Source organism: Zootermopsis nevadensis, unplaced genomic scaffold, assembly GCF_977971745.1.
Source record: "Zootermopsis nevadensis isolate Lab colony 2312 unplaced genomic scaffold, Znev_1.0 Znev_ptg000002l, whole genome shotgun sequence".
Lineage (NCBI taxonomy): Eukaryota > Metazoa > Arthropoda > Insecta > Blattodea > Termopsidae > Zootermopsis > Zootermopsis nevadensis.
This window is the reverse complement of record NW_028259134.1, coordinates 7,471,790-7,491,427: the sequence shown is the minus strand read 5'-3', so window position 1 is coordinate 7,491,427 and position 19,638 is coordinate 7,471,790. Positions and strand designations below refer to the sequence as shown.

At 35.4% G+C, this 19,638-nt stretch overlaps 1 protein-coding gene and 1 long non-coding RNA gene across 5 annotated transcripts; one reads left to right on the top strand and one right to left on the bottom strand.

Annotated features, from left to right (window-relative positions):
* Positions 1–46: 46 nt before the first annotated feature.
* On the top strand, positions 47–3,334 carry LOC147875052 (uncharacterized). Its single transcript, XR_015535137.1, has 2 exons — positions 47–1,215; positions 2,733–3,334. It is a non-coding gene; the product is annotated as an uncharacterized LOC147875052 (long non-coding RNA).
* On the bottom strand, positions 3,267–18,499 carry LOC110840677 (putative RNA-binding protein CG14230). 4 transcript variants are annotated; one of them, XM_087348663.1, is made up of 7 exons: positions 18,303–18,499; positions 8,616–8,650; positions 8,251–8,408; positions 7,340–7,548; positions 6,932–7,203; positions 5,838–6,065; positions 3,267–5,507 (listed from the first exon to the last, which is right to left on the bottom strand). In XM_087348663.1, the coding sequence occupies exons 2-7, from the start codon at positions 8,629–8,631 to the stop codon at positions 5,329–5,331; spliced, it is 1,062 nt and encodes a 353-aa protein (XP_087204789.1). In that variant the 5' UTR covers positions 8,632–8,650; positions 18,303–18,499; the 3' UTR covers positions 3,267–5,328. The 4 variants fall into 4 exon arrangements, with proteins under 4 accessions (XP_087204789.1, XP_087204781.1, XP_087204788.1 ...); XM_087348655.1 differs by having other exon boundaries at positions 18,307–18,499; XM_087348662.1 differs by lacking the exon at positions 18,303–18,499 and adding an exon at positions 11,618–11,733.
* Positions 18,500–19,638: the final 1,139 nt, after the last annotated feature.

The window sequence follows — 19,638 nt, the reverse complement described above, 5'->3', positions numbered from 1 at the left end:
TTCCTAGGTAACCATTGTCGATTTGTTGATATTGATCATACACATTTTTGTTATACTTTTTTGCCGAATGACCCTTCCGTATAGACGTATTTACTTCAAAATGTTGTTCATAAAATCTCAGTCACTCAAAGAAAACCAGGAAAACATTTCACAATAGCAAGTTCTGTAAGGATAGAGTTGCATCAATCAGAATGTCCAGAGTTCTCACCTGGGGCGTACAGACAGCCGTGAAACACGACGCAAGTAAACCAGTGGCGTCCATAAAGCATTGGTGCCACGAACGTCCACCGGTTGGTGTCCGTGTCATAAACTTCCACCGAGTTTAGCTCATTCGCACCATCATATCCACCAGTGACGTATATTTTGTCTCAGGCTAAAAGCTGCATCAGGTGGCTGAACAGTGAACAAACCACTTCTTCTCCAAACCATTCAAGAACAGAGATTGTTCTTGAAACGGTAGAAGATATGGTTTCTTCACCGTTCAGCCACCTGATGCAGCTTGTAGTCCAAGCGTCTTTCATCAACTTCAGTTGCCGCAAAATCTTCACTTTATACACAGATTAAGCATGTTTGAAAAAGTGTGATGAGAGGAAATTAACCTACAAATATGTTTATAACATGTTTTCTCAATTCTCCTGGTACAGAAGACCTTCATAATTCGTAATTTTCACCACATATCATTGAGATCAAATCAAGAAAGATAAGATGAACAGGGCACGTAGTAAAAACAGAGAGACCTAAGCACGGGTGGAAATATTAAAGTGAACCTTACATAAACAATATGGGAGGTGGACATAGCTGAACTGGATCAGGGAAGGGTCCAACACAAAAATTAACTTTCAAAATCTATAAAAGAAAGGCGATTTCTTAACCGGTTCAGAAACTATAGCCCTATCATTAAAAAAATATTAGTCCAACATAACCACTATTTTACTTTAAACTCAAGGAAATGAGATTCTGTCAGTTTTTTCATCGTGCACACAGTTGGTGACATAAAATATACATCTCATTAAAATCTACAACTTTTATTTAGGACATTTTGCAAAATGGTGAATATTTGACAAAATACAACAAAAATATTACTCTTTGCAGTGTTTAACTGTGGTCAGCAATAAATGAACATAAACAGAATAAAGTACAATGTACCACTCGCTTTAACAGTCTATAATTCTGAATTTTTACCACAAAGTATATTCATGGATGAATGATTCTCAGGTAAACAGCAATTATTTCCTTTGCTAGCATTAACCAACTAATCATTAGCAATATTCTCTTATCTTTGCAGTATAAAATAATTTTGAATATTAGATGAGCTTTAGCATCAAGGGTTAAAACGGTAAAAGTTTGTTTTGTAAGTGGGGTTTTAATTTGACTGATATGAATAGACATTGAATTTTCTTGATAGCTCTGTCCCCCCCCCCCATCAAATTTCAATTAAATCTAAGCACCTCATCACAAGGAAGTTAACACAGAGGTGAAACACCACAGACTATTGACCTTTATGTGTGATCAGATGAAAGATCTGGTTGTGTGGGTAATTACTAACTTTTCTACTAAACATTGTGTCACATCCCAGCAGACCACAAGTGATACAAGAATACAGTTAGCTTCAGGGTCATTCTGGGCATGACTGTGAAGAGATAAATTTCAAATATCCTGCCAGGAGACAAAACCTTGTCATCCAATTACATACGTAGGGCAGTCAAAAAGTTCCCGGAATTGTGGTATAGCACTGTAATGGTAGGACATATGGCAACGCTTACCTAATCACCTTCAAAATAGGACCCTTGCCCACACACACACTTGCTCCATCGATCTTGCCATTGTTGGAAGCACCAGCGGAGGGCTCTGTTTGGAATCATCCAGAGTTCGGCCGTCGCATTCGACACATCGCTGGTTGTGCAGCAATTCCTCGCCGAGAAAAGCATTCCCGTTATCACCCAACCACCATACTCTCCGGATCTCGCTCCGAGTGACTTCTGGCTGTTCCCTACTCTGAAAATGGGCCTCAAGGGGACGCAGTTCGCAACCATGGAGGACATCAAATCGAATGCGACGGCCGAACTCCGGAAGTTTCCAAACAAAGCCATCCGCCAGTGCTTCCAACAATGGCAGGATCGATGGAGCAAGTGTGTGTGTGCGCAAGGGTCCTACTTTGAAGGTGATTAGGTAAGCGTTGCCATATGTCCTACCATTACAGTGCTATACCACAATTCCGGGAACTTTTTGACTGCCCCTCGTAGCTCATCACTGTTTGTGCAGTTGTCTCAGTAAATTATTACAGCAGACAAGCATAATTATAGTATACTGCAAAGGTAAATAATACTACATAATTATCACCAGTCTAACTCCTGCAAAATTAAAATGTGCAATCCACTCCACCCATGTAATGAAATGTTCATAGATTGAGCAGTTCACATGTTAAGATGTAGATACTGATGTACTGGCTTTCTAAGTATCTGTCTGTTACTGTGAACAGTGTCACACTAAGCAAGATCGAACATATTTTGCATGACACTTGTGTTTCAGTTTGAAAAATAAATCATTTGCTCTTTTAAATGTAATTATAACTAAACCTGTCAGTTTGTCAGTCATTCTTACAAACTTATTTCATGTCCCTCTACCAATAACATGTTTCATATCTGCTCAATATGTATTATTTGATTTTAGAAAAATATGTCTTACAATTTGCTTATTCCCCGGTGTTCTGTAATATTACCTTTATGCTGCAGGTATCGACAGGAACGAGACAGGGAAAAGCAGGACTACACTATCCATGTGTGAGGGAATCTGAAGAATACTATCAATGATTGTTAACAAGTGCCACTTTTAAACCAACAGGTTTAGTTTTTGTTCATCAGAGTTATGAATGCAGTATTTGTTTAAAAAAGTATACATTCTACCAAATCTTGAACACTCGATGCAAGGGACATACAATTCATTCTGAAAGAAGTGATTACTGATTAAACAGAGCACAAGATACAACATTCTGAGAGCCAAGAAGCAAACATTACCTCCTTGAAAGTGTGTTTGTTAAATGATAACATCTGTCACTTATCCTAAATCTGCTTTCGATATGGTGGCGCCTTCTCTTTGAAGTGTAGTATACAGGAATGTGAATATCATGACCAGTTTCTGCATAAGTCAACATAGAAGACACCACAAATGTAAAATGTAATGCTGTACTTCAGAAAATTCAGTAATTTGAAAGTTCAAAATAATGTTATACATTCAAAACATGTAAGAATATGATACTGGACAATTCAGACAGTGACAAAGGGATAGCTTTATTAAGAATAAATCTTGGTGTAATATAATACTTCTTTCCAAGGTATTACAGTTTCATTTCTGAAATGTTTATCTAAGTACTGGTTACATTCTAGTAAATTGTGTTCACATATATTTAATATATAATTTCAGTAATTTGGAACTAGTAAAAACAAATGTTTTATAGTGTTATATCCTCTAACTTTTACAGATGACACATTTTATTTACTTCTTACTTAATGAAATGAACATAAAAGTTTATTTAAATGTTCAGGGGTTGCCAATATAATATTTAATAAAAATCCATTTCTTGAGAGTTCCCTTTATCTATACATTTGTTCACTTCACTAAGATTGAGCTTTTCATAACATGTTTTACTTGTTTCTATTTATTACTAAAAATGATGAGTTAAAAATAATAATAATGAATTTGTTAGCAGGAACAGAAAGGAACACTTCGTTGAATGAAGAATGGGATTATAGAAGACAATACCAGCTGTTTCATGACATAATGGTACAACTGATATTTTTTTATGTATGTGGGAATCCATGCTCTAGAAAGTGCTCTTTCCTTTCTCGCCTGTTTTAAGCATAAACCGAGATATTTCATTCAGACTATGGAGTTTTAACACATGTCCCAGACAGGAAAACCATAATTTCTATGGTGATGCCTCTACCGAAGTTTGAATTTTGTGTTACCTACATAAATATCTCTGAATACAGCTGCAATTTTAGGACTTTATTTTAATTCACTATTAATTGTATTTATGTATCTATAATGACTTTGGTAGTGAAGGAAGTAAAGTAATTTATAATTATACTTTCTTTCATATTGCTATGGCCTGTGCCCCTTTCTTGTTTGGTTTTTATGCTGTTTTGGAAGAGTGATCATCCAAGCACTTGCACACTTGTTTGGTGGTGAGACAATTACAGGTAACCCTCGATTTGCGCCGATTCAGAATAACGCTGATTTTGAAACCAATAAGTCAAAAAGTGAAGGAAAAAAAAAATTTACTATTATTTATAACGTTTTACAATGTATCTCGTACTGATTCTTATAATAAATCGTAATCCTTACATCACTGATTTTGAATAAAAATTATAAATACAGTCATCTCTGCAATTACGTATGTTTCATTAACGCGAATTTGATCCAATGAGATCAATGAATCGGTAAAAGCTGTTTGTGAAATGCAAACTTTTGCACGTGCGAGCTTGCTCTTATGCAATTTCATTCCTGGAGCGTTAAACTTTCAAAGGACTAATTTTATCTCTGCAGAGGTACCAGGGTTATTTTTACTACGCGATTTTCTATAGGTCAGCGTCTTACATGAATGCAACTATCGCATAACAGCAGAGATGACTGTACGCATCAGTCACATGAAAGAATCGCAGTCAATCACGGGGACCAACGAAATGTCGATTGTAAGTGTATAAAATATATTTTTTAAATTCCCTTTATTTTATTTACGTTATTTCAGACCTTTAAATGTAATGCCATATATTACTCGTAAATGTTTTGATGCTGGGAACGCATGTCATTGACTTTCCATTGATTTACATTATAAAAGAGTTTCAATTTACACCGGTTCGTCCAGGAAGGCATCCTGGGTGTAAATCGAGGGCTACCTGTAGTTTTCCTTCTATAACAATTCTTGCAACTATATTTTGCATACCAAAACATGGTGCTAATGAGAGCAATTCTACTCTTCTATTAAAATGGTTTTTGCCAGCTCTACATGACTGATTTGTACATAGTGACCATCTTAACAAGGCTGAACAGGTATGTTGCAAGAATATGAAGAAACAATATTATAATGTGTGGAGTTGTGATACATTGTTGAGTTATTACATGTTTATGTTTGATGGAGGTAAAATACAACTTCTGCATGTTGAGAATTTATTACAAGTTTCCATAATGACCATAAAGGACAAGTAACATTCATTAGCATCAACATTGATTAGTTTTATTACATTGCCAGAGATAACTGAAAGCAGTCACCATAACTAAAAGATCAAGCAGTTCTGCAGAAACCAAATATGCAAGTGCAGTTCACAGAGCTCATTGTTTCTTCTTAAATTTCTTGGCCTTTTGTCCTCCAAGTTTCTTTTGCCATGGGCAATGGTTGCGCAAGTTATTTTTCACTTTGCATCGAACTATCTGTTTCAGTTCTCTTCTACGTTTTTCAAAGTCACATGAAGCATCTTTAATTTGGATTCTGCTGAAGAGCTTCAGTCCCTCTAAAAATAAGAACTAAATTAGAATTCCATATTATAATTTTTTAATGGAATGTCACATGTTTCTTAAACCTGCAGCCACAAACGTTTGACACCTTAAATGTAAACACTTCTGAAATTATTAAGTAGTTATTCATCCACATAAGAAACATGTTGTTCTGTGACATGTGGTTTCCAACATCATAAACTATATACGGTAGCCACATTTAGGAAAGGAGCATGCTAATAGCTTTCTTTTTCACAATATTATTGGTATTTCTACAATAAATAAAAGGTAAATAAAATACTATACATTTTACTATGCTACACGCTTACTACATATACTATACTAACCGTGAAGACGAACATCATTCAATTTAAAGAAAAAACTTTCACTAGAATGAGCCAGATTTTCATGTACATTCTGTTGTGAATTATCAGTTTTATTATGGGTGATATTCTCATTTTCTTCCTCAGAATCATTAGAATCATATTTAAATAAATTTTTGGTCCATTCTTTTTGTTTGTGTTTATTTAAAGTTATAGCACTGTATGTTTCTCCCTTTTCTTCGTCATCTGAGTCTGAAACACATTCATCAGAGCAACAATTAGTTCTATAACAGGTCACAGCACAAGAATTTTAAAACCAAGGTACTGACAGTACACTACTACTGTCAATAATTAGCAAATATGATTCAAGAATAAAAATTAAAAATTGAATGTTTTCCCTCCATTTTAATGTAACAGATGAATATATCTTCATGAGAATATTTCTCAGGAAATGGTGTATGTATTTTATCATATTTTCACATGTCACTTTGAAAATAATTTGACTCAGTTAACTCACAAAATTTTAACTTAAAGATTTGTTTAGAAACCTCAATAAATACGGAACAAATGAATGAGAGTCGTTGCAAAAGTTTTGAGACATGAATTAAGTAATTAATTAATTTGTTTGCCACTGAAGATGACTTCTTGAGGTAGAAACGTGTTTGTCACCAAGTGTCTTTTCAAGTGTAAACAGTTTTGTTTGAATGCATGATTTTATGTATCAATACATTGCATGGTATGCAACGTTTCAAGAATTCAGTCTACATTTCTCAGACTTCTTCCTGATTCAAACAACGTTAGTTTTCAAGGCATGATAAAGCACTAGTTGCTTATAAAGGGGTCTGCAGTGGTTCCATAAAAGGAATAGTGTCACTGTTTTCAGAGTTGATCCAGAGGTATGGAACTTCTCACAAAATGAAGGTTTGAATACAATGAAATATGTACTTAAAATAAAATTATCACTGTTAAACTACCCGTGTCTCAAAACTTTTCTATTGATTTACATATACTGTACATTCTTCACTAAATTACAATTACTGATAAAAATTGGGAGAATTCTAACAGATTAAACACACAATATATCCAATTGTGTAACTGAATACAATGATGAGACAAACCTCCATCACTGGCACCAAACAATTTACGAAGGCTAAACTCATTTTTTTCATCTCGTTTCTGAAGTGTCTCCTTTAGAGATTTTGCTACTTTGTAAAATTTTTCCTTTGAAACAGCAACATTTTGTATTTTTTCCTCTTCTGTATCACAAACTACTTTTGGTTCCTTGTCTGTTGAGTTATCAGGAACCTTCCTCTTTATTTTGGGTTCGGTTTTTTCCTCAAATTTAGCATGGTCAGGTTTTGTAGGATCAAATCTGAGCATTGGAACCCTTCTGAAAATCAAAAGCATGTATTACAATTACTGATGCTTGTTTTTCATAAATATACATTTAGAAAGTTGTTTTAACATAACTTTCAAGTAGATTATCTTATTAAATATAACTTAAAATTATGTTTTAATACACAAACTTTGATTTGTCTTTCTTGTCCTCTTCAATTGGTATCGGATGACCAAGGACATCTTTTAATATTTCAAACTGTCTCCTTCTCTCATCTTCAACTCTAGCAGTTTGGACATTGTCCGATACTTCAGCACAAACTTCTTCTTCACTCTCATAAAACCTTTCATCCAATGCAAATCTGTTGTCACTTGCAAATCGAGACTGTAGTTCTAGAAGCTGAAAACGATATTATTATAAAACACTGTGTGAAATAAAAATTGAAAGTAAATCAGTATATATGTCTTCCAAAAATACATAAAACAGCAATTAACTTCAATATTATTAACGCCCAATTTAAATTATATGCCATGATATTAGGCAACATTTGAAGACAATACTACAAGGAAGATTAGAAACTTTAGGGATGCAGTGATATGAACATGCATTAGGCATGGACAACAATAGGATTTCTTTTGAGAGCATTTAGAATTAAGATTACAAATAAATTACCATTGGGGAAACCAAAGACAAAATTAAATATCTGCAGCAGCCTTAGAGGTCTCAAACCTTTTCAGAAATCATTGGCCTATGTCAGGGGTGAAAGCATGCATTATATACTGGAGATATGAAGCACATTTGTAATTATTTCTTCAGTTCCTTAATAGGATGGTCATTTTAACTTCAGGGTCCACAAATCACCATTTACCCATCTTTGGCATACCAAAAGTACTGTGCCAAACAACTTTCTCCAGATGCTTAGCAAAGGCAACTAACACAGCAAAATGAGGGTCTTTGTTACTTGGGATTTATATGTGCATTACAGATCATGCATAAATGCATTATACCAAAATTTCATAATATGGATCAAAGGTCTGGCAGATTTTAACATAGTTCTGTAACTAGTATCACATGATAAATTACTGTATTTTAAGTTATTACCTTCTGTCCTTTAACACCTTCAAACTGAGGCTTAACTTTTAAGTTTCCTTCTTCTTCAACATCTGAAGAATCTTCAAAAAGAATCGTCTTTTTGTATGACTTTCCCAGCAATTCAGCATTAGAAGATTGAGAGATATTATGAGAAATTGTTTGTTTAACTGTATATGGAAAACATGTTTACTCAACTGGGGTATGCTTGTCCACTATCATTCTACTCAAATAATCAGTAATATTACTTAACTCATTAACTAGATTCTTAAAAATGTTGTCAAACATTTAAATAACTACTTTTGAACAAAATGAGTAAATTCCATGACAGAAAATCACTTCTGTATTTCACACTTTTGATGGATCAACCATCTTACCTTCCTTCTTCCCCATTCTTAGTGAATCAAATTACCTGAAACATAAAAAGTGAAAATTACAAAAAACTAGAAAAGTAATTACACCATCACTAATCAACATTATTAATCTTCAATTTTGATACCCATATCATTTATTCATTAGGTCAAGTTAATTCTATGTACTTTAACATCAGCAATGCTTTTGACCTTATTCCACGTCTTACTTAATGGTTACACAATTTTATTTCATAGTTCCTTAACCAAGAGATACTGAATGTCCATTATTCTGGAGCTCTATTGTCACCTTATGGTGTACTACAAGGATGTTTTGAGGGCATAGCTTTCTGTTATTAATGATTTATGTAATGTAGTTAATTTTTTAATTACCTTATTTCTGTTGAAAACATTAAAATTTTCCATGGCAAAGTCTCATGCTTGTTCTCGACTTCAATCTAATATAAACTCTGTAAGTGGTTGGTGCACTGCAAATTTGGTCTTTGAGTACAAACTTTGTGAATCTTACCCTGGTCATGCAAATGAACCTAATCTAACAAATCAGAAGCCAGTATAAATTCATGTTCAAACTCCAGATCTGAAATGGATCAGATGTTGATTCCAAATCACATGCTCCTTCAGGCGCTGATACAATTCCAAAGTAAAAGCCCTCTTAACCAAAATTAACCATATTTTTACATCTCCATACTGGTGTATTGTATGTACTGACTACAGCCTAACAACTCTGATCATAAAACAAACTGTCTGCTTTATTCACAAGAAATGTTTAATCTACAATATGTTAAGACATCCTAAGGGGCTATTTTACCATTGTGTTTACCAAAACAGAATAATAAATGACACATGTCACTGAAAAGTGTTAATTATATTAGAATGAAGTTAAAATTTTCTGTAATGCATAGTTAACCCTTAAAATAAAATTTGGCATAATCAATGATGCAAATAAAATTAAAATTACTAGAGACTACAATAAAAACTGACAATCATAAATTCAACCACATTCTTCTTCAATCCATTCATATACATACAGCTAACATTAACCATTATTTTCCTTCCTTTGTTATTTTACTTACATATAAACACATTATTACATTCCTTAGATCCATAAGTTAGACACATGACAATCGGATGTGTAAAAAGTAATAAAATATACAATATTTACATATAAATAAAGATTTCACATAAAGTAATAAACTGTTTCAAATAAATCCACATATACACAGCATTATATTATTGGGGATCATAAGTGTGGGTTCCATCGTAATAGATCTACAACTGATCAAATGTTCTACATTCGTAAGAAACCAGATAAAAAGTGAAAAGTGGGAGTACAATGGGACAGTACATCAACTATTTATAGGCTTCAAGAAAGCATATGACTCAGTTAAAATAGAAGCTCTTTACAGCATTTTGCTAGACTTTGGTATGTCGTATCCCTGGCAGGGAATTGCTGGGCCCTTGATTCCCTGCATCAGGATTCGAACTGAAGATCTGCACAGCAGTTGCAATCTTGTTTGATGGCCTTGGAGCTATTGAGTAGGGCAGCGTTAAGGGTGAAAGCCCAAGAACAATCTACAATCGACTACGTAGATTCCTTTAATAATTAATAGCAATAATGAAGAAGATGATACAGTAGTGGTAGTTGTGCCGAGACGCTGGATCCTTGATTGCCACAACCAAATCGTGAAGACCGGTGACAGTGTGACTGCCTCCGATAATGTGTGAAAGCGCCCCCCCCCCCCCCCCCCCCCCCCCCGATACTAGTTTTCGAAGTGCATATAAAGGCCTCGGCATATGGACCTCACATGAATTAATTACTAAAGAGTTCCCGGTTTTCGTCTTTTGACACTTCACAGATCCACTGTCCCCACACTTACAAATTCCATTACAGTCAAGCGTGAACAGACATACACCAGCAGGAGTGATGCATTACGGATGGTCTGGCTACTGCAACAGTCACAGAAATACCCAACCACAGTGGAGGGTAGGTGTTGACATACATTTCCCAAGATCCCTATTGAAACAATATCGGAAGGGACCCTCAATATGTGGTCCGCAGTTTGGATGCGACTGATATACCTAAGCTAATTAGGCTAATTAAAACATATTAAATGAAACCTCTAGGAAAATCAAATTCTGGGAATGCTTGTTATCATTATGTCCATAATCGTTTGTCCTCTCATCTCATATCAAAAAACTTTTTATGAAAATATACAAAAGTGTAATTTTTCCAGGTTTGCTATCTGTATACAAAACTTGGTCTGTCACTTTAAGGGAGGAACACAGATTGAGGGTCTTTGAGAACAGTGTTGAAGAAGACATATGGACCTAAAAGGGAGGGAGACAGATCATGGAGAAAACTGCATAATGATGAGCTTCATGGCCTGTACTCCTCACCAGATATTGTTTGGGTAATTAAATCAAGAAAGATGAAGTGGGCAGGACATGTGGCACACATGGGGGAGGGGAGGTGTGAAGGGAGGAGACCATTGGGGAGATGATGGATCTTGGTGAGACACGAATCAATGGAGCAAACTGGTTGCAGCTAGCTCAGGATAGAGTCCAGTGGCAGGCTTCTGTGAACACAGTGCTAAACCTTTAGGTCCCATACGGAAAGTGGGCTACTCTCTAACAAGCCGAATATACAATCGACTTATCCAAGAATATCCTGCACCATAGAGTGGGCGAGTGGGGAAATAGATTACTATTGTGAGGTAAATTCATCAACAGAATAAAAAGAGTGTGAATTTAAGTACCTTTTTAATGCTACTTTAACTGTGACCCTTTATTCATAAACCTCGAGAGACTAGATGGTAGACTGCTGAAAGTTTTGATGCCAGTATAGCGGGAATTTTTTTCCTTTGTTCTCTTTCTTTCCTACTGCTTCCTCTCCGTTTTCTATTGACCGAAGTTGGTTGCAAACTTAACCACGTATGTCAAAACTAAAATGACACTAAAACACGTTATTAATTACAACTCACAAAACTTCTTCGTACAAACCTACTTACAAAATCCTTGCACGTCACACATTTACTGCAGCGATGTATGCAACTGTAGAAAATCCACATGTATGTACTACATCACAGAGCATAAATATCCAGCAAACATTGATGGACTACATTAAAGACTGTTAACATCCACGTTTGTGTTTATTCTTTGCTCCACTATAATCTCTGACCTTCGTACTACTCGACACAGGGTTACAAACTGTGGTTGCAAGTAACCTCGAAAATAAGTTCCTTGATAGGCATAGATTGGGGGATATTAAAATTAAACAAAGAGGGGGGGGGGGGGGTGCCTTGTAATAATTTGGCTCACCATTGGCAAGTTCCTATGAACCCTCCACTTCCATAAAATGTAACTTCTTGACAGATAGCTCTATGAAATGTTTCTTATGGATGTAAGTAAAGCTGTCCCACTATACGCCATGCATTTTACTGATTTACATCTTACAAAGTAAATGGAAAACTATATATATGTATTGTGTGAATTCACAAATCAAGCACTAAGATTTAAATGAGTACATACTAGAAATTATGACATTAATTGACAAATTTGTACATTCTCTCTTCCAGTAAAGTACTTAATTAAATTCCTCCCAAAACACTATTTTGTTTCATAAGAAATACTCCAGGTGGTCATTAGATAACTTTTCAGTCTAGTAAGAAACACAATCATTTTATTTATTAAGGGTAGCCACAGTGACATGCAAAGAAAAATAAATAGGACAGACATATTATACAATTCTGTCTTCTTTTACTATAACCACAGTTAAAAATGTAATTTTTAAAAGTGGGAATGAAGCAAATACTAGGGCTGTTATAAGTAGGACTTGAGGTTCTCTAGGTGGTAGGTACAAACATGGCTGTCTTCTGGGTTGTAATATAATCTGGTATAAGTTTATCAATATTTCAGAGGTCCTTACTGCCTTCATCATCAGGGTGTCCCGAATGGATTCCTTAATTTATGATGTGGAAATGTATGGTATGTACAGGAATAAAAAAAAATTGTCATCATAGATTAGATGTCATCAAACTCATATTTTTGTATGGATTCAATATGCTGTAGGGGCACAAAGTCAAGAAAGATGGGCACACCACCAAGCCTCTGCAAAATCATGCAATGATTATCAAAATAATTTTCTGCAATGGCTTGTCACATTTTCATGAACAGTACATGTACATTGCACCTTGAAAATACATTTATTTACAATGAGTGTAAAATATATTTATGGCATTAAAGAAGTGTAAACTGACACAATTTTTCAGTTGTCAAAACAGAATTTGAAACAAAGATGAAACAGGCATTTAATGACCATACTCTAGGGTTTTTGCCTGTTGAACAAATCTGTGCATGCACAAACCATGGATATTCTTCTGACTTCATTATCATAACTTGAAAATTTAACACCAGAATTTTATTCATTAAAATTTTTGATGTAAAAGATTTTATGAAGGAGCCAAAACTTGTGCAAACAGAATAGTTATCTTAATCTAATATTTTTCAAAATACACCCTCCCCCAGATACACTACTAGTTATAACTAAATCCATGATTGGTATGTAAACTTAACAAGAGTTGTTGCAATTACGACTATTAAGAATGAAAATTCAGAAATAAAGCTTTCTTATGACTGTCTAGGTCCTAAGTGTGATCTATTTCACCAAATCAAAGAAAATTCTGCCTCATCATTGCTCATGCAATTACAAGTAGAAATTCATCGTAGAAGGTTTATCACTCTGACGTCACGGGATGAAATCACAGTATGCCATTCTTACATCACGTTCTTGGACAGTAAACTTACTGATGACCTGATTTTTAGTCAGGCATGATCTATGACTGATTAGCTTAAACATTCTGTATGAACACAAAACTGACTAGACCAAACCTGGGAGCCATGCATTCTAAGGTGCACATGTTTATTAATTGCTCAAGCAATGTAATCACTGGTTCAAATCACATATTTTTGTAGGTAGAGGCCTAGAAACACTATGATCCACCAATGAATTCTACCACTTGTCTGAATATAAATTAGGAAAGATTTTACATCATGTGGTTAAGGCAAAAACTGAGTTAGAAGGCCAAGGAGTGCTTATGCAAAAATATAGCAGTCCAAGAATAAGGTAATGATGTCCCATACCAGATGTTTCATATTTCAGATTCAACCACATCTGGTGTGGTTTGTATTTGCCAACCTCAAAAAAAAAAAGTGAAAGTAGATACAAGGCTTCACTATGATATGGAGACATAGAACGCTGTGCTGTACAACTTGATATAAATTTTTATAAATTATGTTTTTTAGCAATATACAGAGCACCAACAGGTGACTTTAAAACATTTATTAACAAGTTAAACAGCATTATGGACTACCTTTACAAACCAAAAACTGAATTTGTCATCTGTGGGGATATAAATATTGACTATCTCTCTGAAAGCTGCCATAAGCAATGTATAAATTCTCTTTTAGCAACGTTTAATCTTACACCTACAGTTAACTTTCCCACAAGGATTCAAAATAGCTCCAACTCTGCCATTGATAATATTTTTGTAGATAGTTACAGGTTAGAACACATTTCCATTAAACCGGTAATAAATGGGCTATCTGATCATGATGCTCAACTATTAGTTATAAAAAACATAAACCTTATTTCTAACTTTCGCAATGATAAGAAGGTAACTAGAGTGATAAATGAAGTCATTTTAATGAATTTATACAACATCTTAGTAGTGAAGATTGGGAATTATTACTCAGTGGTGGTGATATGGATTCGAAGTTCAATTCTTTTCTTAACATCTTTTTAAGCATATTTGAAAAAAGTTTTCCTACTAAAACAGAGAAAAAATTGTCTGAATCCAATGTATGGATAACTAAAGGAATCAAAACATCATGCAAATGTAAGCGAGCTCTTTACCTAACTAGCAGGTCCAGTAATAACCCACTATTGAAGCAACACTATAGAAAATATTGCAAAATTTTATCTCAAGTCATTAAAGAAGCTAAATGCATGCATTACAATAAATTGATAGTAGAGTCTGAAAATAAAGTAAAAACTGTTTGGAAAATTGTAAAAAAGGGAACTGGCAAACAATCTAGAGACATTGAAAGCCCACCATTAATGATAAATAGTAACAGAGTAAATGATCCTAAACTTATAGCTAACTATTTTAATATCTACTTTTTAACGATTGTAGAAAGAATGAACAGCAGTGATACCATAACACCAAAAATCGAAGATGCAATGAAGTTCTTGGCTAAGGCAATTCCAAATTCATTTCCAAATATCAATTTTATTCTTACCACACCAAATGAAATTAAAAGTATAATAACTTCTCTCAAGTCAAAAAATTCATGGGGTTATGATGGAATTTCATCTAAAGTACTTAAATCTTGTGTAGATTATATAAGTATTCCATTAAGTTATTTCTGTAATAATTCAATGGCTGTAGGAATGTTTCCTGAAAGACTTAAATATTCAAAAGTAAAACCACTATATAAAAAGGGTGAAAAATCCTGCATCTCTAACTACAGACCTATTTCACTGCTGACAACATTTTCTAAAATTATTGAGAAAGTTATATGCAAGAGAGTACATAATTTCTTAAACTCAAACAACATCCTTGTCGAGGAGCAATTTGGATTTAGAAAAAATCTCTCAACAGAAAAGGCTCTATTTAGTTTCACTAATGAAATTGTATGTGCCCTGAACAATAAAATGCATGTGGGTGGAATATCTTGTGACCTAGCCAAGGCATTTGATTGTGTAAACCATGAAATATTACTAATGAAACTGAAATTTTATGGAATTTGAGGTATAGCAGGACAATGGTTTAAATACTACCTAAATAATAGAAGGCAGAAAGCAGAAATTAAAAGCCCCCATACCAATCATAATACCTATTCAGGATGGGGTATCGTAAATCACGGAGTGCCACAAGGTTCAGTTCTTGGACCCTTACTTTTCCTCATATATATGAATGACCTGCCGGCAACTATAAACTCTACATCCAAACCTATTCTTTTTGCTGATGATACACATATCATTATTGCACACCAAGAATTGATCTATCTTGAAAATATCATGAATGATGTCTTTGCCAACATAAACAAATGGTTTAGAGCTAACAAACTGGCACTAAATTTTTAAAAAAAAAAAACTTCATAAAATTTGTTACTAAGCACAAGACATATCCTAGAATAAATATAGGTTTTGAAGAAAAATTAATCGTGGAAGTTGAAACAAAGAAATTCCTTGGCTTACAAGTCGACAGTACCTTAAATTGGAAGAAACAGATTGAGTATAGTATTCCCAAATTAAGCTCTGCATGCTTTGCCATGAGAACAGTCGTACCACTCATGACAATAGATACTTTAAAGCTAGTTTACTTTGCTTACTTTCACTCTGTATTGTCATATGGATTAATCTTTTGGGGAAATTCAACAGACAGTAATAAAGTTTTTTACATGCAAAAGAAAATAATTAGAATAATGGCCAGTGTCAAAAGCAGGGTATCTTGTAGAAAATTATTTCGTAAATTTAATATACTTCCACTTGCAAGTGAATTTATACTCTGCTTGCTATCATTTGTGGTGGAAAACATGGATAAATTTAAAAGAAATACAGATGTACATAATTTAAATACAAGACGTAAACATGATCTATATGTGCCAAATGCTAACGTTACTAAATATCAGAAAGGAGTGTACTATACAGGTATCAAGTTATTTAATAATCTTCCACCAACAATTAAAAGTCTAAATTATGATATAAAGGTGAAGATATCCGTCTTCTGGGTTATTGCGCTGTGTAGTCTGGTCGATGTTAACCAACGTTTCAGAGGTCATACTGCCTCCGTCATCAGGGCGATGAATATGCCAATAGGGTGTGAGGTGCTGGGTTTATAGGCCGGAAAGTGAAAGGTATAGCCTGCCCCGAGCCAATGGGAGCAGGCATGGGAGTGGACCAATGGTAGCACGTGGGCGAGAGTGGGAGAGGGAGAGAAAGTAGAGAGAGAAAGGTGAGTTTGGCTGTATGGATCAGGGCCCTGAAAAGGGCCATGTTAGTGGTCTGGTTGGTTCTGGCGGCGCACTCTTGCTCGCTCTCGGAGTCCTCGGAGTGTGTGAATAAGAGGCTTCCAGGACCGGCTCAGGTGAAGTCCATCTTCCCTGTTAAAGTTATCAGGATGTAGTTCGATCTCGATGGCTTCCCTGATTAACCGATCCATGTAGCCGGTTTTTGAGGAGAGGATAGAAGTGTCCTCTAGCTGTATATGGTGTTCAATGTTGAAGCGGTGTTCAGCAACCGCAGATTTCTCGGGCTGCCCGAGCCGGATGTGGCGTTCGTGCTCCTTGATCCTGGCCTCAACGGAACGGCCTGTCTGGCCGATGTAGACTTTACCGCAGTCGCAGGGAACGCTGTATACGCCAGGCGTCTTCAGTCCTAGGCCGTCCTTTACCGGCCGGAGAAAACTGGGAATTTTCTTTGGCGGAAGACCAACAGACTTGATGTCGTGCCTGGCCAGCAACCTGCTTATGCGGTTGAAGGTCGTCCCGACGTAGGGCAGGAAGGCAACCGAGGCTGGTTTTCCAGTAGGCGGTGGCAGCCTCGCAGGCGGATTGAGAGCTTTCTGAATCTGACGGTTGCTGTATCCGTTTTTCCTGAAGGTGGTGGTGAGTGCCTCCAGTTCACTCTGTAGGCTCTCGTGGTCGCAAAGGGCTTTAGCCCTGTGTACCAGGGTCGAAAGCACGGCCTGTTTGTTGGACGGGTGGTGATGGGAATTGGAATTGAGGTAAAGGTCGGTATGGCATATTCATCGCCCTGATGACGGAGGCAGTATGACCTCTGAAACGTTGGTTAACATCGACCAGACTACACAGCGCAATAACCCAGAAGACGGATATCTTCTTACTCACCGCTGTGAGAACCTCAAGTCTTACATATGATATAAAGGTATTCAAGCCTGCATTGAAAGATTACCTCTTTACTCACTCCTTCTATTCTGTAGATGATTTCATCTCTGCTGAAAATGTTTAAGCTTTATATCCATAATCTACGTATATGTAAAGCAAGTTTTGTATTTATATTTAAAATTCTGAGGTTTATGTATATTAATTTGTAAAATTATTTTTCATACTTGTATTGCAGAATCTGAAATTTATGTACATTGATATGTGAAATATGTTCTTGTACTTGTGTTGAAAGTTCTGAAGTGTATGTATATTGTATGAAATGACATGTTCTACATCCTTTGGTTGAGTCCTAAGAAGGATCTGTGGAATGTAAATGAACTCTACTCTACTCTTTATAAACTTTAGGTCGCCTATTCCAACTATTACAATCCATCAAAAATAATCTTAAGCTAAGGCACGTTTTGAGAATAGTAAAACACACGAGCTTGAATCTGTAAGTCTGAATACATCTCACTGTCCCATAACAACACAATTAAGTACAGCTATGATTCTACATCCCGTTATAACTCAAAAGTTCTTTGGTATGCTTCCATGTAACACGATCAGGTAACCAATACAAACAGGTAGATTTATAGTTACATAATACAAAATGTGACTGAATATGGATTTATGACAACCAACACATTCCGTGAAGGCGACCTGTACTTCTATCCTAAACGAAAGAAAAATTATCACAATGACCTATGTCTCATAAAAATTAAATATGGCACGTCAGATTTTCCTTACTAACATTCCACCTTCTCCTGTTCCATGCCTATGAGGATTTGTCATCTGCTTAATATATTCCTCACGCAATGCTGCTCTCCTTTTTGAATATGCTTCAACAGCTCCTTTCTCAGCCGGTTTAACGTTCAACTGCTTATCCGCCATATCCTTTCCGTACAACACGGCTACCAACTGATAATCAACACACAGATCGGTTGGCATGGCACCACAGCTATGAACCTATAATAAAAGCGATATGGCGGTAACAGTTAGTATCAAACCAAAGTAGCAGCCTACACGAGAAGCTCGATCGGTAACAATGTACACCACAATCCAACATCTTCAACCCTAACCACCTTACAACCTTAACACAAAATAACAAACTCTACAAATGTGAAGATGGCTGTCGTCTTGGATATTGTGCAGTGCTGTTTGGTAGAAAGTTACTGAAGTTTCAGAGTTGCTTACTTTCGCCACTATCAGGGGGATGCCCTGATGGTGGAAGCAGAAAGCACATCTGAAACATCAAGCAGTTTATACCAGACCACATGGTGTAGGATGCCAGAAGACAGTCATCTTCATACCCATCACTTTGAGAAACTGAAATCTGAGCTTTACAAATGTTTTTCGTGACACTGCAGAGGAACTTCCACAGCTTTTATAACTAAACGTATGTAAAACAATTTTATCAGTATCACCGCACTCATGATCATCATAAGAAAGTTTCTGAGAAGTTCCTTTAAAAAGAGCATTTCATTTAAATCAATCTATCAGGAATGTCATTACACATACTGAACCATTTTATAAATGAAATCACAGGTAGAAAAATTTAGTATTCATAAGCATTTTAGACAGCTGAAATAGTTAAAGGGAACAATTGGCATTCATGACATATAGCTGCAATTACTTGAATGAAAGCCAAGCCAATCATGAAATTATTATTATTTATTTGACTGCAAATGGGTTTTTACCCGGTGGCAGTGGTCCTACAATAAGACACAAAACAATAAGACACAACAAAACATAAGACAACAAAAACAATAAGAAACAACAGAACAATGAGACAACAAAAACAATAAGAAACAACAGAACAATGAGACGGAACAAAACAGTAAGACAAAAAGACTTTAGACACAACAAAAACAATAAGACACAACAAAACAATGAGACACAAAAAACATAAGGCACAACAAGAACAATAAGACACAACAAAACAGTAAGACAAAAAGACATAAGACAACAAAAACAATAAGACACAACAAAACAATGATACACAAAAACATAAGGCACAACAAAACAATGAGACACAACAAAACAGTAAGACAAAAAGACATAAGACACAACAAAAACAATGAGA